This window comes from Cherax quadricarinatus, chromosome 3, assembly GCF_038502225.1.
Source record: "Cherax quadricarinatus isolate ZL_2023a chromosome 3, ASM3850222v1, whole genome shotgun sequence".
NCBI lineage: Eukaryota > Metazoa > Arthropoda > Malacostraca > Decapoda > Parastacidae > Cherax > Cherax quadricarinatus.
In genome coordinates, this window is record NC_091294.1 from 79822545 (window position 1) to 79846536 (window position 23992).

General features: G+C 48.5%; 1 protein-coding gene across 9 annotated transcripts in view; it reads left to right on the forward strand.

Annotated features, from left to right (window-relative positions):
• Positions 1–23992, forward strand: part of LOC128705091 (nephrin) — a 324072-nt gene that overhangs the window by 135472 nt on the left and 164608 nt on the right. For all 9 annotated transcript variants that reach the window (XM_053800326.2, XM_053800316.2, XM_053800332.2 and 6 more), the window contains exon 3: positions 7835–7952. In XM_053800326.2, coding sequence (XP_053656301.2) covers positions 7835–7952 — 118 coding nt within the window. The remainder of the gene's footprint in view (positions 1–7834; positions 7953–23992) is intronic.

Below are 23992 nucleotides of genomic sequence, written 5' to 3' on the forward strand. Positions count from 1 at the left end.
GAACCTAGAAGAGTGGTGGAGAACCTAGAAGAGTAGTAGAGAACCTAGAAGTGTGGTGGAGAACCTAGAAGAGTGGTGGAGGACCTAGAAGAGTGGTGGAGAACCTAGAAGAGTGGTGGAGAACCTAGAAGAGTAGTAGAGAACCTAGAAGAGTGGTGGAGGACCTAGAAGAGTAGTGGAGAACCTAGAAGAGTGGTGGAGAACCTAGAAGAGTGGTGGAGGACCTAGAAGAGTAGTGGAGAACCTAGAAGAGTAGTGGAGAACCTAGAAGAGTAGTAGAGAACCTAGAAGAGTAGTGGAGAACCTAGAAGAGTAGTGGAGAACCTAGAAGAGTGGTGGAGGACCTAGAAGAGTAGTGGAGAACCTAGAAGAGTAGAGGAGAACCTTGAAGACTAGTAGAGAACCTAGAAGAGTAGTGGAGAACCTAGAAGAGAGGTGGAGAACCTAGAAGTGTAGTGGAGAACCTAGAAGAGTGGTGGAGAACCTAGAAGAGTGGTGGAGGACCTAGAAGAGTAGTGGAGAACCTAGAAGAGTGGTGGAGGAGCTAGAAGAGTAGTGGAGAACCTAGAAGAGTAGTGGAGAACCTAGAAGAGTAGTAGAGAACCTAGAAGAGTGGTGGAGAACCTAGAAGAGTAGTAGAGAACCTAGAAGTGTGGTGGAGAACCTAGAAGAGTGGTGGAGAACCTAGAAGAGTGGTGGAGGACCTAGAAGAGTAGTGGAGAACCTAGAAGAGTAGTAGAGAACCTAGAAGAGTGGTGGAGGAGCTAGAAGAGTAGTGGAGAACCTAGAAGAGTAGTGGAGAACCTAGAAGAGTGGTGGAGAACCTAGAAGAGTGGTGGAGGACCTAGAAGAGTAGTGGAGAACCTAGAAGAGTAGTGGAGAACCTAGAAGAGTAGTAGAGAACCTAGAAGAGTAGTGGAGAACCTAGAAGAGTAGTGGAGAACCTAGAAGAGTGGTGGAGGACCTAGAAGAGTAGTGGAGAACCTAGAAGAGTAGTGGAGAACCTAGAAGACTAGTAGAGAACCTAGAAGAGTAGTGGAGAACCTAGAAGAGAGGTGGAGAACCTAGAAGTGTAGTGAAGAACCTAGAAGAGTAGTGGAGAACCTAGAAGAGTGGTGGAGAACCTAGAAGAGTGGTGGAGGACCTACAAGAGTGGTGGAGAACCTAGAAGAGTGGTGGAGAACCTAGAAGAGTAGTAGAGAACCTAGAAGAGTAGTGGAGAACCTAGAAGAGTGGTGGAGGACCTAGAAGAGTAGTGGAGAACCTATAAGAGTAGTGGAGAACCTACAAGAGTGGTGGAGAACCTAGAAGAGTAGTGGAGAACCTATAAGAGTAGTGGAGAACCTAGAAGAGTGGTGGAGAACCTAGAAGAGTGGTGGAGAACCTAGAAGAGTGGTGGAGAACCTAGAAGAGTAGTGGAGAACCTAGAAGAGTGGTGGAGAACCTAGAAGAGTGGTGGAGAACCTAGAAGAGTGGTGGAGAACCTAGAAGAGTAGTGGAGAACTTATAAGAGTAGTGGAGAACCTAGAAGAGTGGTGGAGAACCTAGAAGAGTGGTGGAGAACCTAGAAGAGTGGTGGAGGACCTAGAAGAGTGGTGGAGAACCTCGAAGGGTAGTGGAGAACCTAGAAGAGTAGTGGAGAACCTAGAAGAGTAGTGGAGAACCTAGAAGAGAGGTGGAGAACCTAGAAGTGTAGTGAAGAACCTAGAAGAGTAGTGGAGAACCTAGAAGTGTAGTTGAAAACCTAGAAGAGTAGTGGAGAACCTAGATGAGTCGTGGAGAACCTAGAAGAGAGGTGGAGTACCTAAAAGAGTAGTGGAGAACCTAGAAGAGTAGTGGAGAACCTAGAAGAGAGGTGGAGAACCTAGAAGAGTAGTGGAGAACCTAGAAGGGTAGTGGAGAACCTAGAAGAGTGGTGGAGGACCTAGAAGAGTAGTGGAGAACCTAGAAGAGTAGTGGAGAACCTAGAAGGGTAGTCTAGAACCTAGAAGAGTAGTGGAGAACCTAGAAGAGTAGTGGAGAACCTAGAAGAGAGGTGGAGAACCTAGAAGAGTAGTGGAGAACCTAGAAGGGTAGTGGAGAACCTAGAAGAGTAGTGGAGAACCTAGAAGAGTAGTGGAGAACCTAGAAGAGTAGTGGAGAACCTAGAAGAGTGGTGGAGAGCCTAGAAGAGTAGTGGAGAACCTAGAAGAATGGTGGAGAGCCTAGAAGAGTGGTGGAGAACCTAGAAGAGTTGTGGAGAACCTAGAAGAGTGGTGTAGAACCTAGAATAGTAGTGGAGAACCTAGAAGAGTGGTGGAGAACCTAGAATAGTAGTGGAGAACCTAGAAGAGTGGTGGAGAACCTAGAAGAGTGGTGGAGAAACTAGAAGAGTAGTGAAGGACCTAGAAGAGTAGTGGAGAACCTAGAAGAGTGGTGGAGAACCTAGAAGAGTGGTGGAGGACCTAGGGACCGGGGTGGCCCGGTGGCCTGGTGGCTAAAGCTCCCGCTTCACACACGGAGGGCCCGGGTTCGATTCCCGGCGGGTGGAAACTTTTCGACACGTTTCCTTACACCTGTTGTCCTGTTCACCTAGCAGCAAATAGGTACCTGGGTGTTAGTCGACTGGTGTGGGTCGCATCCTGGGGGACAAGATTAAGGACCCCAATGGAAATAAGTTAGACAGTCCTCGATGACGCACTGACTTTCTTGGGTTATCCTGGGTGGCTAACCCTCCGGGGTTAAAAATCCGAACGAAATCTTATCTTATCTTATCTTAAGAGTGGTGGAGGACCTAGAAGAGTGGTGGAGAAACTCGATGAGTGGTGGAGGACCTAGAAGAGTGGTGGAGAAACTCGAAGAGTGGTGTAGAACCTAGAAGAGTGGTGGAGAACCTAGAAGAGTAGTGGAGAAGCTAGAAGAGTGGTGGAGAACCTAGAAGAGTGGTGGAGAACCTAGAAGAGTAGTGGAGAAGCTAGAAGAGTGGTGGAGAACCTAGAAGAGTGGTGGAGAACCTAGAAGAGTGGTGGAGGACCTAGAAGAGTGGTGGAGGACCTAGAAGAGTGGTGGAGAAACTCGAAGAGTGGTGGAGGACCTAGAAGAGTGGTGGAGAAACTCGAAGAGTGGTGGAGGACCTAGAAGAGTGGTGCAGAACCTAGGAGAGTGGTGGAGGACCTAGAAGAGTGGTGGAGGACCTAGAAGAGTGGTGGAGAACCTAGAAGAGTGGTGGAGGACCTAGAAGAGCGGTGGGGAACCTAGAAGAGTGTTGGAGAACCTAGAAGAGTGGTGGAGGACCTAGAAGAGTGTTGGAGGACCTAGAAGAGTGGTGGAGGACCTAGAAGAGTGGTGGAGGACCTAGAAGACTGGTGGAGCACCTAGAAGACTGGTGGAGCACCTAGAAGACTGGTGGAGCACCTAGAAGACTGGTGGAGCACCTAGAAGACTGGTGGAGCACCTAGAAGACTGGTGGAGCACCTAGAAGACTGGTGGAGCACCTAGAAGAGTAGTGGAGCACCTAGAAAAGGACAAGATTATAAACAACAACCAGCACGGTTTCAGGGACGGGAAATCCTGCATCACAAACCTACTGGAGTTCTATGACAAGGTGACAGCAGTAAGACAAGAGAGAGAGATAGGGATGTATAGACTGCATCTTCTTGGACTGTAAGAAGGCTTTCAACACAGTACCACACAAGAGACTGGTTGAAACAGCTAGAGGAGGAGCAGACGGTAATAGCAGGGAAAGTACTGCAATGGATCAGAGAATACCTGTCACTGAGGCAACAACGAGTGTTGGCATGAGACGAGGTGTCAGAGTGGGCGCTTGTGTCGAGTGGGGTTCCACAGGTGTCAGTCCTAGGTCCAGTTCTGTTTCTAGTATATGTGAATGACATGACAAAAAGGATAAACTCAGAAGTGTCTCTGTTTGTGGATGATGTGAAGATAATGAGGAGAATACAAATGTATGAGGATCAGGTAAGCCTGCAAGAGGATCTGGAGAGGCTGCAAGTCTGGTCCAGCAACTGTCTCCTGTAGTTTAGCCCCACCAAGGGCAAAGTCATGAAGACTTGGGAAGGTCAAAGAAGACCACAGACGGAGTACAACCTAGGAGGTAAAAGGCTGCAACCTCACTCAAGGAAAAGGATCTTGGGGTGAGCATCACACCAAGAACATCTCCTGAGGTGCACATCAAGCAAATAACTGCTGAAGTATATGGGTACCTGGCAAACCTGACACTGTACACTCACTCACACCAGTCCACAAACACCTAGGTACCTACTTACTGCTAGTTGAACAATGATAGCAGGTGTAAGGTGACTAATATCCATGTACCTACTGTTAGATGAACGTGACAACGAGTATAAGGTGACTAACGTCTAGATACCAACTTACTGCTAGGTGATCAGGGACAACTGGTGTAACGAAACACGGCTAATGTTTCACTCATGTTGCTGTATAGCCCTTGTGGCTTAGCGCTTCTTTTTGATTATAATAATAATAAGTTTCACTCACGCCGGGTAATGAACCCTGACCCTCCGTGTGTGAACCCAGGCACTACCCAAGCCAACAGCACACAAGTGTCCACCTACCAGCCTGTTGTCAACTTTTCTTCCCAGCTAACAGTGCTCATCACATTCAGGCATTTTGTTCCTCACTGAAGAATTTCTAGCTCTTTTTTGTGTCGTTTCATAGCTTAGAATTAATTGTTCTAGTTATTCTTTCTAGAAAACAATTTTATTTATAATTTTTACTCCATTTTGGGCCAAAAAACAAATTTACAGCGGATGAAGGTTAAATAAAGCGTGAGTTTAGTGACCCTTGACAACCACAACAACAACAACAACAATGTGATCTGATGCTGACTCCCTGACCTGCTGACTCCCTGACCTGCTCCTGCTGACTCACTGGTCCTTACCTGGACCTTGCTGACCATCTCTTAAACAAGACACTTGTGCAACACAAGTGTCTATACAGTCAGTGGATTCTTCAGTCCAATGTAGAGGAAGATGAGGAGTTTGGGGGAATCAATCCCTCAGTCTGGGGTCAGCTTGTTCAGTCCATTTATCCAATTAGTCAGCTTCCTTCCCCTCTGGGCGAGGCTTCCTGACAGTGGACGGCAGGGCTAGGCACTGTCAGCTGTCAGTACCATTATAAACCACAGTAAGATACAGTGTCAGCTGTCAGTACCATTATAAACCACAGTAAGATACAGTGTCAGCTGTCAGTACTAGTATAAACCACAGTAAGATACAATCTCAGCTGTCAGTACCATTATAAACCACAGTAAGATACAGTGTCAGCTGTCTGTACCATTATAAACCACAGTAATATACAGTGTCAGCTGTCAGCACCATTATAAACCACAGTAAGATACAGTGTCAGCTGTCAGTACCATTATAAACCACAGTAAGATAGTGTCAGCTGTCAGTACTATTATAAACCACAGTAAGATAGTGTCAGCTGTCAGTGCCATTATAAACCACAGTAAGATACAGTGTCAGCTGTCAGTACTAGTATAAACCACAGTAAGATACAATCTCAGCTGTCAGTACCATTATAAACCACAGTAAGATACAGTGTCAGCTGTCTGTACCATTATAAACCACAGTAAGATAGAGTGTCAGCTGTCGGCACCATTATAAACCACAGTAATATACAGTGTCAGCTGTCAGCACCATTATAAACCACAGTAAGATACAGTGTCAGCTGTCAGTACCATTATAAACCACAGTAAGATACAGTGTCAGCTGTCAGTACTATTATAAACCACAGTAAGATAGTGTCAGCTGTCAGTACCATTATAAACCATAGTAAGATACAGTGTCAGCTGTCAGTACTATTATAAACCACAGTAAGATACATTGTCAGCTGTCAGTACCATTATAAACCACAGTAAGATACAGTGTCAGCTGTCAGTACTATTATAAACCACAGTAAGATAGTGTCAGCTGTCATTACTATTATAAACCACAGTAAGATACAGTGTCAGCTGTCAGTACCATTATAAACCACAGCAAGATACAGTGTCAGCTGTCAGTACTATTATAAACCACAGTAAGATAGTGTCAGCTGTCATTACTATTATAAACCACAGTAAGATACAGTGTCAGCTGTCAGTACCATTATAAACCACAGTAAGATACAGTGTCAGCTGTCAGTACCATTATAAACCACAGTAAGATACAGTGTCAGCTGTCAGTACCATTATAAACCACAGTAAGATACAGTGTCAGCTGTCAGTACCATTATAAACCACAGTAAGATACAGTGTCAGCTGTCAGTACTATTATAAACCACAGTAAGATAGTGTCAGCTGTCATTACTATTATAAACCACAGTAAGATACAGTGTCAGCTGTCAGTACCATTATAAACCACAGCAAGATACAGTGTCAGCTGTCAGTACTATTATAAACCACAGTAAGATAGTGTCAGCTGTCATTACTATTATAAACCACAGTAAGATACAGTGTCAGCTGTCAGTACTATTATAAACCACAGTAAGATAGTGTCAGCTGTCAGTACCATTATAAACCACAGTAAGATACAGTGTCAGCTGTCAGTACCATTATAAACCACAGTAAGATAGTGTCAGCTGTCAGTACCATTATAAACCACAGTAAGATACAGTGTCAGCTGTCAGTACTATTATAAACCACAGTAAGATACAGTGTCAGCTGTCAGTACCATTATAAACCACAGTAAGATAGTGTCAGCTCTTACTGTCGAGTCACAGCTCCTGGCCCTGTTATTATTATTAGTGATACATTATTAATGACTCATTATTGACACATTGATGACATTAATGGTGCACTGATGCCACATTGATGACATTAATGGTGCACTGATGCCACATTGATGACATTAATGGTGCACTGATGCCACATTGATGACATTAATGGTGCACTGATGCCACATTGATGACATTAATGGTGCACTGATGCCACATTGATAACACAATGATGACACGTCAATGACACATTGATAACACAATGATGACACATTGATGACACATTGATGTTCCCACAGAGAGAGTGGTGGTGGTGGAGGGAGAGACACTAACATTGATGACACATTGATGTTCCCACAGAGAGAGTGGTGGTGGTGGAGGGAGAGACACTAACATTGATGACACATTGATGTTCCCACAGAGAGAGTGGTGGTGGTGGAGGGAGAGACACTAACATTGATGACACATTGATGTTCCCACAGAGAGAGTGGTGGTGGTGGAGGGAGAGACACTAACATTGATGACACATTGATGTTCCCACAGAGAGAGTGGTGGTGGTGGAGGGAGACACTAACATTGATGACACATTGATGTTCCCACAGAGTGGTGGTGGTGGAGGGAGACACTAACATTGATGACACATTGATGTTCCCACAGAGAGAGTGGTGGTGGTGGAGGGAGAGACACTAACATTGATGTTCCCACAGAGAGAGTGGTGGTGGTGGAGGGAGAGACACTAACATTGATGACACATTGATGTTCCCACAGAGAGAGTGGTGGTGGTGGAGGGAGAGACACTAACATTGATGACACATTGATGTTCCCACAGAGTGGTGGTGGTGGAGGGAGAGACACTAACATTGATGACACATTGATGTTCCCACAGAGAGAGTGGTGGTGGTGGAGGGAGAGACGCTAACATTGATGACACATTGATGTTCCTACAGAGAGAGTGGTGGTGGTGGAGGGAGAGACGCTAACATTGATGACACATTGATGTTCCTACAGAGTGGTGGTGGTGGATGGAGAGACACTAACATTGATGACACATTGATGTTCCCACAGAGAGAGTGGTGGTGGTGGAGGCAGAGACACTAACATTGATGACACATTGATGTTCCCACAGAGAGAGTGGTGGTGGTGGAGGCAGAGACAGTAGCTCTGCCTTGTGCTGTGTCGTCCAGGGACAAAGTTCTACTTATTCTCTGGTACAAAGATAGTACTGCAGCTGTACCTATCTTCAGGTCAGTATCTTTATTGTACCTATTTTCAGGCCAGTATCTTTATTGTAGCTATCTTCAGGTCAGTATCTTTATTGTACCTATGTTCAGGTCAGTATCTTTATTGTACCTATCTTCAGGTCAGTATCTTTATTGTACCTATCTTCAGGTTAGTATCTTTACTGTACCTATCTTCAGGTCAGTATCTTTACTGTACCTATCTTCAGTTCAGTATCTTTACTGTACCTATCTTCAGGTCAGTATCTTTACTGTACCTATCTTCAGGTCATTATCTTTACTGTACCTATCTTCAGGTCATTATCTTTATCGTATCTATCTTCTGGTCAGTATCTTTACTGTACCTATCTTCAGGTCAGTATCTTTATTGTACCTATCTTCAGGTCAGTATCTTTATTGTATCTATCTTCATGTCAGTATCTTTACTGTACCTATCTTCAGGTCACTATCTTTACTGCACCTATCTTCAGGTCAGTATCTTTATCGTATCTATCTTCTGGTCAGTATCTTACAGTACTAGTAATGTAACCTAACCTAGCCTGATGTAAAATAACCTAACTTTACCTAGTCTAACTTACCCTAACCTAACCTACCTTACTCTAACCCAACCTAACTTACCATAACCTAACCTTACCTATCCTAACTTACCCTAACGTAACCTAACTTTACCTTACCTAACCTAACTTACCCTAACCTAGCCTAACTTTACCTAACCTAGCCTAACTTTACCTAACCTAACTTACCCTAACCATATCCATCACAGCCTGGTTGATCTGGACAAGTATCTTCACCATGTTCCAGATCAATCAGGCTGTGAGGGATATGTAAGATAAGATAAGATAAGATAAGATTTCATTCGGATTTTTAACCCCGGGGGGTTAGCCACCCAGGATAACCCAAGAAAGTCAGTGCGTCATCGAGGACTGTCTAACTTATTTCCATTGTGGTCCTTAATCTTGTCCCCCAGGATGCCACCCACACCAGTCGACTAACACCCAGGTACCTATTTGCTGCTAGGTGAACAGGACAACAGGTGTAAGGAAACACGTCGAAATGTTTCCACCCGCCGGGAATCGAACCCGGGTCCTCCGTGTGTGAAGCGGTAGCTTTAGCCACCAGGCCACCGGGCCAGGAGAGGGCAGGAGAGCACCAGCAGCAACAGCCTGGTTGACCAGGCAACCAGCAGACTGGCTGAGCTCAGAGAGTAGATAAACTCTCGAAACTCTTCACAGGTATATCAAAGGTAAAGGTATAACCTAACCTAACCTAGCCTAACCTAACCTAGCCTAACACCTGATACCAGTAAAATACCTTCACTAGAGCATTAAGTTACACTGACACACACACACTAGTATCAACCAGCGAAGAGGTGGGGCCAGGAGCTGTGACTCGACCCTTGCAACCACAAATAGGTGACCAGTGGGTCAGAAAATAATATAAAAGCTTTATAATAGACATATGCTATTAAAACTAAGTAGATCACAGCTAAGATACTAGGCAGCCCAGTGCTAGCTAAGATACTAGGCAGCCCACTGCTAGCTAAGATACTAGGCAGCCCAGTGCTAGCTAAGATACTAGGCAGCCCACTGCTAGCTAAGATACTAGGCAGCCAACTGCTAGCTAAGATACTAGGCAGCCCAGTGCTAGCTAAGATACAAGGCAGCCCACTGCTAGCTAAGATACTAGGCAGCCCACTGCTAGCTAAGATACTAGGCAGCCCACTGCTAGCTAAGATACTAGGCAGCCCAGTGCTAGCTAAGATACTAGGCAGCCCACTGCTAGCTAAGATACTAGGCAGCCCACTGCTAGCTAAGATACTAGGCAGCCCACTGCTAGCTAAGATACTAGGCAGCACAGTGCTAGCTAAGATACTAGGCAGTGCAGTGCTAGCTAAGATACTAGGCAGCCCACTGCTAGCTAAGATACTAGGCAGCACAGTGCTAGCTAAGATACTAGGCAGTGCAGTGCTAGCTAAGATACTAGGCAGCTCAGTGCTAGCTAAGATACTAGGCAGTGCAGTGCTAGCTAAGATACTAGGCAGCCCAGTGCTAGCTAAGATACTAGGCAGCCCAGTGCTAGCTGAGATACTAGGCAGCCCAGTGCTAGCTAAGATACTAGGCAGCCCAGTGCTAGCTAAGATACTAGGCAGCCCACTGCTAGCTAAGATAATAGGCAGCCCACTGCTAGCTAAGATACTAGGCAGCCCACTGCTAGCTAAGATACTAGGCAGCACAGTCCTAGCTAAGATACTAGGCAGTGCAATGCTAGCTATGATACTAGGCAGCCCAGTGCTAGCTAAGATACTAGGCAGTGCAGTGCTAGCTAAAATACTAGGCAACCCACTGCTAGCTAAGATACTAGGCAGCCCACTGCTAGCTAAGATACTAGGCAGCCCAGTGCTAGCTAAGATACTAGGCAGCCCAGTGCTAGCTAAGATACTAGGCAGCCCAGTGTTAGCTAAGATACTAGGCAGCCCAGTGCTAGCTAAGATACTTGACAGCCCAGTGCTAAGATACTAGGCAGCCCAGTGCTAGCTAAGATACTAGGCAGCCCAGTGCTAGCTAAGATACTAGGCAGCCCAGTGCTAGCTAAGATACTAGGCAGCCCAGTGCTAGCTAAGATACTAGGCAGCCCACTGCTAGCTAAGATACTAGGCAGCCGAGTGCTAGCTACAATACTAGGCAGCCCACGGCTAGCTTAGATACTAGGCAGCCCAGTGCTAGCTAAGATACTTGGCAGCCCACTGCTAGCTTAGATACTAGGCAGCCCAGTGCTAGCTAAGGTACTAGGCAGCCCAGTGCTAGCTAAGATACTAGGCAGCCCAGTGCTAGCTAAGATACTAGGCAGCCCAGTGCTAGCCAAAATACTAGGCAGTCCAGTGCTAGTTAAGATACAAGGCAGCCTAGTGCTGGCTAAGATACTAGGCACCCCAGTGCTAGCTAAGATACTAGGCAGCCCAGTGCTAGCTAAGATACTAGGCAGCCCAGTGCTAGCTAAGATACTAGGCAGCCAACTGCTATCTAAGATACTAGGCAGCCCACTGCTAGCTAAGATACAAGGCAGCCCACTGCTAGCTAAGATACTAGGCAGCCCACTGCTAGCTAAGATACTAGGCAGCCCAGTGCTAGCCAAAATACTAGGCAATCCAGTGCTAGTTAAGATACTAGGCAGCCTAGTGCTGGCTAAGATACTAGGCACCCCAGTGCTAGCTAAGAGACTAGGCAGCCCAGTGCTAGCTAAGATACTAGGCAGCCCACTGCTAGCTAAGATACTAGGCAGCCCAGTGCTAGCTAAGATACTAGGCAGCCCAGTGCTAGCTAAGATACTAGGCAGCCCAGTGTTAGCTAAGATACTAGGCAGCCCAGTGCTAGCTAAGATACTAGGCAGCCCAGTGCTAAGATACTAGGCAGCCCAGTGCTAGCTAAGATACTAGGCAGCCCACGGCTAGCTTAGATACTAGGCAGCCCAGTGTAGCTAAGATACTTGGCAGCCCACTGCTAGCTTAGATACTAGTCAGCCCAGTGCTAGCTAAGGTACTAGGCAGCCCAGTGCTAGCTAAGATACTAGGCAGCCCATTCCTAGATAAAATACTAGGCACTCCAGTGCTAGTTAAGATACTAGGCAGCCTAGTGCTGGCTAAGATACTAGGCAGCCCAGTGCTAGCTAAGTTACTAGGCAGCCCAGTGCGAGCTAAGATACTAGGCAGCCCAGTGCTAGCCAAAATACTAGGCAGTCAAGTGCTACTTATGATACTAGGCAGCCTACTGCTGGCTAAGATACTAGGCAGCCCAGCATTAGCTAAGATACTAGGCAGCCTAGTGCTGGCTAAGATACTAGGCAGCCCAGTGCTAGCTAAGCTACTAGGCGGCCCAGTGGTAGCTAAGATACTAGGCAGCCCAGTGCTAGCTAAGATACTAGGCATCCCACTGCTAGCTAAGATACTAGGCAGCCCAGTGCTAGCTAAGATACTAGGCAGCCCAGTGCTAGCTAAGATACTAGGCAGCCCACTGCTAGCTTAGATACTAGGCAGCCCAGTGCTAGCTAAGATACAAGGCAGCCCACTGCTAGCTAAGATACTAGGCAGCCCAGTGTTAGCTAAGATACTAGGCAGCCCAGTGCTAGCTAAGATACTAGGCAGCCCAGTGCTAGCTAAGATACTAGGCAGCCCAGTGCTAGCTAAGATACTAGGCAGCCCAGTGCTAGCTAAGATACTAGGCAGCCCACTGCTAGCTAAGATACTAGGCAGCCCACTGCTAGCTAAGATACTAGGCAGCCCAGTGCTAAGATACTAGGCAGCGCAGTGCTAGCTAAGATACTAGGCAGCCCAGTGCTAGCTAAGATACTAGGCAGCCCAGTGCTAGCTAAGATACTAGGCAGCCCAGTGCTAGCTAAGATGCTAGGCAGCCCAGTGCTAGCTAAGATACTAGGCAGCCCAGTGCTAGCTAAGATACTAGGCAGCCCAGTGCTAGCTAAGATACTAGGCAGCCCAGTGCTAACTAGGATACTAGGCAGCCCACTGGTAGCTAGGATACTAGGAAGCCCAGTGCTCGCTAAGATACTAGGCAGCCCAGTGCTAGCTAAGATACTAGGCAGCCCAGTGCTAGCTAAGATAATAGGCAGCCCAGTGCTAGATAAGATACTAGGCAGCACAGTGCTAGCTAAGATACTAGGCAGCCCAGTACTAGCTAAGGTACTAGGCAGCCCATGGCTCTCTTAGATACTAGGCAGCCCAGTGCTAGGTAAGATACTTGGCAGCCCACTGTTAGCTAAGATACTAGGCAGCCCAGTGCTAGCTAAGGTACTAGGCAGCCCACTGCTAGCTAAGATACTAGGCAGCCCAGTGCTAGCTAAGATACTAGGCAGCCCAGTGCTAGCTAAGATACTAGGCAGCCCAGTGTTAGCTAAGATATTAGGCAGCCCAGTGCTAGCTAAGATACTAGGCAGCCCAGTGCTAAGATACAAGGCAGCCCAGTGCTAGCTAAGATACTAGGCAGCCCATGGCTAGCTTAGATACTAGGCAGCCCAGTGCTAGCTAAGATACTTGGCAGCCCACTGCTAGCTTAGATACTAGGCAGCCCAGTGCTAGCTAAGGTACTAGGCAGCCCAGTGCTAGCTAAGATACTAGGCAGCCCAGTGCTAGCTAAGATACTAGGCAGCCCAGTGGTAGCTAAGATACTAGGCAGCCCACTGCTAGCTAAGATACTAGGCAGCCCAGTGGTAGCTAAGATACCAGGCAGCCCACTGCTAGCTAAGATACTAGGCAGCCCAGTGTTAGCTAAGATACTAGGCAGCCCAGTGTTAGCTAAGATACTAGGCAGCCCAGTGCTAGCTAAGATACTAGGCAGCCCAGTGCTAGCTAAGATACTAGGCAGCCCTCTGCTAGCTAAGATACTAGGCAGCCCAGTGCTAGCTAAGATACTAGGCAGCCCGGTGCTAGCTAAGATACTAGGCAGCCCAGTGCTAGCTAAGATAATAGGCAGCCCACTGCTAGCTAAGATACTAGGCAGCCCACTGCTAGCTAAGATACTAGGCAGCCCAGTGCTAGCTAAGATACTAGGCAGCCCACTGCTAGCTAAGATACTAGGCAGCCCACTGCTAGCTAAGATACTAGGCAGCCCACTGCTAGCTAAGATACTAGGCAGCACAGTGCTAGCTAAGATACTAGGCAGTGCAGTGCTAGCTAAGATACTAAGCAGCCCACTGCTAGCTAAGATACTAGGCAGCACAGTGCTAGCTAAGATTCTAGGCAGTGCAGTGCTAGCTAAGATACTAGGCAGCTCAGTGCTAGCTAAGATACTAGGCAGTGCAGTGCTAGCTAAGATACTAGGCAGCCCAGTGCTAGCTAAGATACTAGGCAGCCCAGTGCTAGCTGAGATACTAGGCAGCCCAGTGCTAGCTAAGATACTAGGCAGCCCAGTGCTAGCTAAGATACTAGGCAGCCCACTGCTAGCTAAGATAATAGGCAGCCCACTGCTAGCTAAGATACTAGGCAGCCCACTGCTAGCTAAGATACTAGGCAGCACAGTCCTAGCTAAGATACTAGGCAGTGCAATGCTAGCTATGATACTAGGCAGCCCAGTGCTAGCTAAGATACTAGGCAGTGCAGTGCTAGCTAAAATACTAGGCAACCCACTGCTAGCTAAGATACTAGGCAGCCCACTGCTAGCTAAGATACTAGGCAGCCCAGTGCTAGCTAAGATACTAGGCAGCCCAGTGCTAGCTAAGATACTAGGCAGCCCAGTGTTAGCTAAGATACTAGGCAGCCCAGTGCTAGCTAAGATACTTGACAGCCCAGTGCTAAGATACTAGGCAGCCCAGTGCTAGCTAAGATACTAGGCAGCCCAGTGCTAGCTAAGATACTAGGCAGCCCAGTGCTAGCTAAGATACTAGGCAGCCCAGTGCTAGCTAAGATACTAGGCAGCCCACTGCTAGCTAAGATACTAGGCAGCCGAGTGCTAGCTACAATACTAGGCAGCCCACGGCTAGCTTAGATACTAGGCAGCCCAGTGCTAGCTAAGATACTTGGCAGCCCACTGCTAGCTTAGATACTAGGCAGCCCAGTGCTAGCTAAGGTACTAGGCAGCCCAGTGCTAGCTAAGATACTAGGCAGCCCAGTGCTAGCTAAGATACTAGGCAGCCCAGTGCTAGCCAAAATACTAGGCAGTCCAGTGCTAGTTAAGATACAAGGCAGCCTAGTGCTGGCTAAGATACTAGGCACCCCAGTGCTAGTTAAGATACTAGGCAGCCCAGTGCTAGCTAAGATACTAGGCAGCCCAGTGCTAGCTAAGATACTAGGCAGCCAACTGCTATCTAAGATACTAGGCAGCCCACTGCTAGCTAAGATACAAGGCAGCCCACTGCTAGCTAAGATACTAGGCAGCCCACTGCTAGCTAAGATACTAGGCAGCCCAGTGCTAGCCAAAATACTAGGCAATCCAGTGCTAGTTAAGATACTAGGCAGCCTAGTGCTGGCTAAGATACTAGGCACCCCAGTGCTAGCTAAGAGACTAGGCAGCCCAGTGCTAGCTAAGATACTAGGCAGCCCACTGCTAGCTAAGATACTAGGCAGCCCAGTGCTAGCTAAGATACTAGGCAGCCCAGTGCTAGCTAAGATACTAGGCAGCCCAGTGTTAGCTAAGATACTAGGCAGCCCAGTGCTAGCTAAGATACTAGGCAGCCCAGTGCTAAGATACTAGGCAGCCCAGTGCTAGCTAAGATACTAGGCAGCCCACGGCTAGCTTAGATACTAGGCAGCCCAGTGTAGCTAAGATACTTGGCAGCCCACTGCTAGCTTAGATACTAGTCAGCCCAGTGCTAGCTAAGGTACTAGGCAGCCCAGTGCTAGCTAAGATACTAGGCAGCCCATTCCTAGATAAAATACTAGGCACTCCAGTGCTAGTTAAGATACTAGGCAGCCTAGTGCTGGCTAAGATACTAGGCAGCCCAGTGCTAGCTAAGATACTAGGCAGCCCAGTGCTAGCTAAGATACTAGGCAGCCCAGTGCTAGCCAAAATACTAGGCAGTCAAGTGCTACTTATGATACTAGGCAGCCTACTGCTGGCTAACATACTAGGCAGCCCAGCATTAGCTAAGATACTAGGAAGCCTAGTGCTGGCTAAGATACTAGGCAGCCCAGTGCTAGCTAAGCTACTAGGCGTCCCAGTGGTAGCTAAGATACTAGGCAGCCCAGTGCTAGCTAAGATACTAGGCATCCCACTGCTAGCTATGATACTAGGCAGCCCAGTGCTAGCTAAGATACTAGGCAGCCCAGTGCTAGCTAAGATACTAGGCAGCCCACTGCTAGCTAAGATACTAGGCAGCCCAGTGCTAGCTAAGATACAAGGCAGCCCACTGCTAGCTAAGATACTAGGCAGCCCAGTGTTAGCTAAGATACTAGGCAGCCCAGTGCTAGCTAAGATACTAGGCAGCCCAGTGCTAGCTAAGATACTAGGCAGCCCAGTGCTAGCTAAGATACTAGGCAGCCCAGTGCTAGCTAAGATACTAGGCAGCCCACTGCTAGCTAAGATACTAGGCAGCCCACTGCTAGCTAAGATACTAGGCAGCCCAGTGCTAAGATACTAGGCAGCGCAGTGCTAGCTAAGATACTAGGCAGCCCAGTGCTAGCTAAGATACTAGTCAGCCCAGTGCTAGCTAAGATACTAGGCAGCCCAGTGCTAGCTAAGATGCTAGGCAGCCCAGTGCTAGCTAAGATACTAGGCAGCCCAGTGCTAGCTAAGATACTAGGCAGCCCAGTGCTAGCTAAGATACTAGGCAGCCCAGTGCTAACTAGGATACTAGGCAGCCCACTGGTAGCTAGGATACTAGGCAGCCCAGTGCTCGCTAAGATACTAGGCAGCCCAGTGCTAGCTAAGATACTAGGCAGCCCAGTGCTAGCTAAGATAATAGGCAGCCCAGTGCTAGATAAGATACTAGGCAGCACAGTGCTAGCTAAGATACTAGGCAGCCCAGTGCTAGCTAAGGTACTAGGCAGCCCATGGCTCTCTTAGATACTAGGCAGCCCAGTGCTAGGTAAGATACTTGGCAGCCCACTGTTAGCTAAGATACTAGGCAGCCCAGTGCTAGTTAAGATACTAGGCAGCCTAGTGCTGGCTAAGATACTAGGCAGCCCAGTGCTAAGATACTTGGCAGCCCAGTGCTAGCTAAGATACTAGGCAGCCCAGTGCTAGCTAAGATACTAGGCAGCCAACTGCTAGCTAAGATACTAGGCAGCCCAGTACTAGCTAAGATACTAGGCAGCCCAGTGCTAGCCAAAATACTAGGCAGTCCAGTGCTATTTAAGATACTAGGTAGCCCAGTGCTAGCTAAGATACTAGGTAGCCCAGTGCTAGCTTAGATACTAGGCAGCCCAGTGCTAGCTAAGATACTAGGCAGCCCACTGCTAGCTAAGATACTAGGCAGCCCAGTGCTATCTAATATACTAGGCAGCCCAGTGCTAGCTAAGATACTAGGCAGCCCAGTGCTAGCTAAGATACTAGGCAGCCCAGTACTAAGATACTAGGCAGCCCACTGCTAGCTAAGATACTAGGCAGCCCAGTGCTAGCTAAGATACTAGGCAGCCCAGTGCTAGCTAAGATACTATTCAGCCCAGTGCTAGCTAAGATACTAGGCAGCCCAGTGCTAGCTAAGATACTAGGCATCCCAGTGCTAGCTAAGATACTAGGCATCCCAGTGCTAAGATACTAGGCGGCCCACTGGTAGGTAAGATAGTAGGTAGCCCAGTGTTAGCTAAGATACTAGGCAGCCCAGTGCTAGCTAAGATACTAGGCAGCCCAGTGGTAAGATACTAGGCAGCCCAGTGTTAGCTAAGATACTAGCAGCCCACGGCTAGCTTAGATACTAGGCAGCCCAGTGCTAGCCAAAATACTAGGCAGTCCAGTGCTATTTAAGATACTAGGTAGCCCAGTGCTAGCTAAGATACTAGGTAGCCCAGTGCTAGCTAAGATACTAGGCAGCCCAATGCTAGCTATGATACTAGGCAGCCCACTGCTAGCTAAGATACTAGGCAGCCCAGTGCTAGCTAAGATACTAGGCAGCCCACTGCTAGCTAAGATACTAGGCAGCCCAGTGCTAGCTAAGATACTAGGCAGCCCAGTACTAAGATACTAGGCAGCCCACTGCTAGCTAAGATACTAGGCAGCCCAGTGCTAGCTAAGATACTAGGCAGCCCAGTGCTAGCTAAGATACTATTCAGCCCAGTGCTAGCTAAGATACTAGGCAGCCCAGTGCTAGCTAAGATACTAGGCAGTGCTAGCTAAGATACTGCTAGCTAAGATAGTAGGTAGCCCAGTGTTAGCTAAGATACTAGGCAGCCCAGTGCTAGCTAAGATACTAGGCAGCCCAGTGGTAAGATACTAGGCAGCCCAGTGCTAGCTAAGATACTAGGCAGCCCACGGCTAGCTTAGATACTAGGCAACCCAGTGCTAGCTAAGATACTTGGCAGCTCACTGCTAGCTAAGATACTAGGCAGCCCAGTGCTAGCTAAGATACTAGGCAGCCCACTGCTAGCTAAGATACTAGGCAACCCAGTGTTAGCTAAGATACTAGGCAGCCCAGTGCTAGCTAAGATACTAGGCAGCCCAGTGCTAAGATACTAGGCAGTCCAGGGCTAGCTAAGATACTAGGCAGCCCAGTGCTAGCTAAGATACTAGGCAGCCCAGTGCTAGCTAAGATACTAGGCAACCCAGTGCTAGCTAAGATACTAGGCAGCCCACTGCTAGCTAAGATACTAGGCAGCCCAGTGCTGAGATACTAGGCAGCCCAGTGCTAGCTAAGATACTAGGCGGCCCAGTGCTAGCTAATATACTATGCAACCCAGTGCTAGCTAAGATACTAGGCAGCCCAGTGCTAGCTAAGATACTAGGCAGCCCAGTGCTAACTAAGATACTAGGCAGCCCACTGGTAGCTAAGATACTAGGCAGCCCAGTGCTCGCTAAGATACTAGGCAGCCCAGTGCTAGCTAAGATACTAGGCAGCCCAGTGCTAGCTAAGATACTAGGCAGCCCAGTGCTAGCTAAGATACTAGGCAGCCCAGTGCTAGCTAAGATACTAGGCAGCCCAGTGCTAGCTAAGATACTAGGCAGCCCAGTGCTAGCTAAGATACTAGGCAGCCCAGTGCTAGCTAAGATACTAGGCAGCCCAGTGCTATCTAAGATACTAGGCAGCCCAGTGCTAGCTAAGGTGCTAGGCAGCCCAGTGCTAGCTAAGATACTAGGCAGCCCACTGCTAGCCAAGATACTAGGCAGCCCAGTGCTAGCTAAGATACTAGGCAGCCCACGGCTATCTTAGATACTAGGCAGCCCAGTGCTAGGTAAGATACTTGGCAGCCCACTGTTAGTTTAGATACTAGGCACCCCAGTGCTAGCTAATGTACTAGGCAGCCCACTGCTAGCTAATATACTAGGCAGCCCAGTGCTAGCTAAGATACTAGGCAGCCCAGAGCTAGCTAAGATACTAGGCAGCCCACGGCTAGCTTAGATACTAGGCAGCCGAGTGCTAGCTAGGATACTAGGCAGCCCAGTTCTAAGATACTAGGCAGCCCAGAGCTAGCTAAGATACTAGGCAGCCCACGGCTAGCTTAGATACTAGGCAGCCCAGTGCTAGCTAAGATACTTGGCAGCCCACTGCTAGCTTAGATACTAGGCAGCCCACTGCTAGCTAAGGTACTAGGCAGCCCAGTGCTAGCTAAGATACTAGGCAGCCCAGTGCTAGCTAAGACACTAGGCATCCCAGTGCTAGCTAAGATACTAGGCACCCCAGTGCTAGCTAAGATACTAGGCAGCCCAGTGCTAGCTAAGATACTAGGCAGCCCAGTGCTAGCTAAGATACTAGGCAGCCAACTGCTATCTAAGATACTAGGCAGCCCACTGCTAGCTAAGATACTAGTCAGCCCAGTGCTAGCCAAAATACTAGGCAATCCAGTGCTAGTTAAGATACTAGGCAGCCCAGTGCTAGCCAAAATACTAGGCAATCCAGTGCTAGTTAAGATACTAGGCAGCCTAGTGCTGGCTAAGATACTAGGCACCCCAGTGCTAGCTAAGAGACTAGGCAGCCCAGTGCTAGCTAAGATACTAGGCAGCCCACTGCTAGCTAAGATACTAGGCAGCCCAGTGCTAGCTAAGATACTAGGCAGCCCAGTGCTAGCTAAGATACTAGGCAGCCCAGTGTTAGCTAAGATACTAGGCAGCCCAGTGCTAGCTAAGATACTAGGCAGCCCAGTGCTAAGATACTAGGCAGCCCAGTGCTAGCTAAGATACTAGGCAGCCCACGGCTAGCTTAGATACTAGGCAGCCCAGTGTAGCTAAGATACTTGGCAGCCCACTGCTAGCTTAGATACTAGTCAGCCCAGTGCTAGCTAAGGTACTAGGCAGCCCAGTGCTAGCTAAGATACTAGGCAGCCCATTCCTAGATAAAATACTAGGCACTCCTGTGCTAGTTAAGATACTAGGCAGCCTAGTGCTGGCTAAGATACTAGGCAGCCCAGTGCTAGCTAAGATACTAGGCAGCCCAGTGCTAGCTAAGATACTAGGCAGCCCAGTGCTAGCCAAAATACTAGGCAGTCAAGTGCTACTTATGATACTAGGCAGCCTACTGCTGGCTAACATACTAGGCAGCCCAGCATTAGCTAAGATACTAGGAAGCCTAGTGCTGGCTAAGATACTAGGCAGCCCAGTGCTAGCTAAGCTACTAGGCGGCCCAGTGGTAGCTAAGATACTAGGCAGCCCAGTGCTAGCTAAGATACTAGGCATCCCACTGCTAGCTAAGATACTAGGCAGCCCAGTGCTAGCTAAGATACTAGGCAGCCCAGTGCTAGCTAAGATACTAGGCAGCCCACTGCTAGCTAAGATACTAGGCAGCCCAGTGCTAGCTAAGATACAAGGCAGCCCACTGCTAGCTAAGATACTAGGCAGCCCAGTGTTAGCTAAGATACTAGGCAGCCCAGTGCTAGCTAAGATACTAGGCAGCCCAGTGCTAGCTAAGATACTAGGCAGCCCAGTGCTAGCTAAGATACTAGGCAGCCCAGTGCTAGCTAAGATACTAGGCAGCCCACTGCTAGCTAAGATACTAGGCAGCCCACTGCTAGCTAAGATACTAGGCAGCCCAGTGCTAAGATACTAGGCAGCGCAGTGCTAGCTAAGATACTAGGCAGCCCAGTGCTAGCTAAGATACTAGTCAGCCCAGTGCTAGCTAAGATACTAGGCAGCCCAGTGCTAGCTAAGATGCTAGGCAGCCCAGTGCTAGCTAAGATACTAGGCAGCCCAGTGCTAGCTAAGATACTAGGCAGCCCAGTGCTAGCTAAGATACTAGGCAGCCCAGTGCTAACTAGGATACTAGGCAGCCCACTGGTAGCTAGGATACTAGGCAGCCCAGTGCTCGCTAAGATACTAGGCAGCCCAGTGCTAGCTAAGATACTAGGCAGCCCAGTGCTAGCTAAGATAATAGGCAGCCCAGTGCTAGATAAGATACTAGGCAGCACAGTGCTAGCTAAGATACTAGGCAGCCCAGTGCTAGCTAAGGTACTAGGCAGCCCATGGCTCTCTTAGATACTAGGCAGCCCAGTGCTAGGTAAGATACTTGGCAGCCCACTGTTAGCTAAGATACTAGGCAGCCCAGTGCTAGCTAAGGTACTAGGCAGCCCACTGCTAGCTAAGATACTAGGCAGCCCAGTGCTAGCTAAGATACTAGGCAGCCCAGTGCTAGCTAAGATACTAGGCAGCCCAGTGTTAGCTAAGATATTAGGCAGCCCAGTGCTAGCTAAAATACTAGGCAGCCCAGTGCTAAGATACTAGGCAGCCCAGTGCTAGCTAAGATACTAGGCAGCCCATGGCTAGCTTAGATACTAGGCAGCCCAGTGCTAGCTAAGATACTAGGCAGCCAGTGCTAGCTAAGGTACTAGGCAGCCCAGTGCTAGCTAAGATACTAGGCAGCCCAGTGCTAGCTAAGATACTAGGCAGCCCAGTGTTAGCTAAGATACTAGGCAGCCCAGTGTTAGCTAAGATACTAGGCAGCCCAGTGCTAGCTAAGATACTAGGCAGCCCAGTGCTAGCTAAGATACTAGGCAGCCCAGTGGTAGCTAAGATACTAGGCAGCCCAGTGCTAGCTAAGATACTAGGCAGCCCAGTGCTAGCTAAGATAATAGGCAGCCTAGTGCTAGCTAAGATACTAGGCAGCCCAGTGCTAGCTAAGATACTAGGCAGCCCAGTGCTAGCTAAGATACTAGGCAGCCCAGTGCTAGCTAAGATACTAGGCAGCCCAGTGCTAGCTAAGATACTAGGCAGCCCAGTGCTAGCTAAGATACTAGGCAGCCCTCTGCTAGCTAAGATACTAGGCAGCCCAGTGCTAGCTAAGATACTAGGCAGCCCGGTGCTAGCTAAGATACTAGGCAGCCCAGTGCTAGCTAAGATAATAGGCAGCCCAGTTCTAGCTAAGATACTAGGCAGCCCAGTGCTAAGTAAGATACTAGGCAGCCCACTGGTAACTAAGATACTAGTGCTAAGATACTAGGCAGCCCAGTGCTAGCTAAGATACTAGACAGCCCTGTGCTAGCTAAGATACTAGGCAGCCCAGTGCTAGCTAAGATACTAGGCAGCCCAGTGCTAGCTAAGATAATAGGCAGCCTAGTGCTAGCTAAGATACTAGGCAGCCCAGTGCTAGCTAAGATACTAGGCAGCCCAGTATTAACTAAGATACTAGGCAGCCCAGTGGTAAGATACTAGGCAGCCCAGTGCTAGCTAAGATACTAGGCAGCCCACGGCTAGCTTAGATACTAGGCAGCCCAGTGCTAGCTAAGATACTTGGCAGCTTACTGCTAGCTAAGATACTAGGCAGCCCAGTGCTAGCTAAGATACTAGGCAGCCCACTGCTAGCTAAGATACTAGGCAGCCCAGTGTTAGCTAAGATACTAGGCAGCCCAGTGCTAGCTAAGATACTAGGCAGCCCAGTGCTAAGATACTAGGCAGTCCAGTGCTAGCTAAGATACTAGGCAGCCCAGTGCTAGCTAAGATACTAGGCAGCCCAGTGCTAGCTAAGATACTAGGCAGCCCAGTGCTAGCTAAGATACTAGGCAGCCCACTGCTATCTAAGATACTAGGCAGCCCAGTGCTAAGATACTAGGCAGCCCAGTGCTAGCTAAGATACTAGGCAGCCCAGTGTTAGCTAATATACTATGCAACCCAGTGCTAGCTAAGATACTAGGCAGCCCAGTGCTAGCTAAGATACTAGGCAGCCCAGTGCTAGCTAAGATACTAGGCAGCCCACTGCTAGCTAAGATACTAGGCAGCCCACTGCTAGCTAAGATACTAGGCAGCCCAGTGCTAGCTAAGATACTAGGCAGCCCAGTGCTAGCTAAGATACTAGGCAGCCCAGTGCTAGCTAAGATACTAGGCAGCCCAGTGCTAGCTAAGATACTAGGCAGCCCAGTGCTAGCTAAGATACTAGGCAGCCCAGTGCTAGCTAAGATACTAGGCAGCCCAGTGCTAGCTAAGATACTAGGCAGCCCAGTGCTAGCTAAGATACTAGGCAGCCCAGTGCTAGCTAAGATACTAGGCAGCCCACTGCTAGCTAAGAAACTAGGCAGCCCAGATACTAGGCAGCCCAGTGCTAGCTAAGATACTAGGCAGCCCAGATACTGTGCTAGGTAAGATACTAGGCAGCCCAGTGCTAGCTAAGATACTCGGCAGCCCAGTGCTAGCTAAGATACTAGGCAGCCCAGTGCTAGCTAAGATACTAGGCAGCCCAGTGCTAGCTAAGATACTAGGCAGCCCACTGCTAGCTTAGATACTAGGCAGCCCAGTGCTAGCTAAGATACTAGGCAGCCCAGTGCTAGCTAAGATACTAGGCAGCCCAGTGCTAGCTAAGATACTAGGCAGCCCAGCTAAGATACCAGGCAGCCCAGTGCTAGCTAAGATACTAGGCAGCCCAGTGCTAGCTAAGATACTAGGCAGCCCAGTGCTAGCTAAGATACTAGGCAGCCCAGTGCTAGCTAAGATACTAGGCAGCCCAGTGCTAGCTAAGATACTAGGCAGCCCAGTGCTAGCTAAGATACTAGGCAGCCCAGCTGATACTAGCTAGCCAAAATACTAAGATACTAGGCAGCCCAGTGTTAGCTAAGATACTAGGCAGCCCAGTGCTAGCTAAGATACTAGGCAGCCCAGTGCTAAGATACTAGGCAGTCCAGTGCTAGCTAAGATACTAGGCAGCCCAGTGCTAGCTAAGATACTAGGCAGCCCAGTGCTAGCTAAGATACTAGGCAGCCCAGTGCTAGCTAAGATACTAGGCAGCCCAGTGCTAGCTAAGATACTAGGCAGCCCACTGCTAGCTAAGATACTAGGCAGCCCAGTGCTAGCTTAGGTACTAGGCAGCCCACTGCTAGCTAAGATACTAGGCAGTCCAGGGCTAGCTAAGATACTAGGCAGCCCAGTGCTAGCTAAGATACTAGGCAGCCCAGTGCTAGCTAAGATACTAGGCAACCCAGTGCTAGCTAAGATACTAGGCAGCCCACTGCTAGCTAAGATACTAGGCAGCCCAGT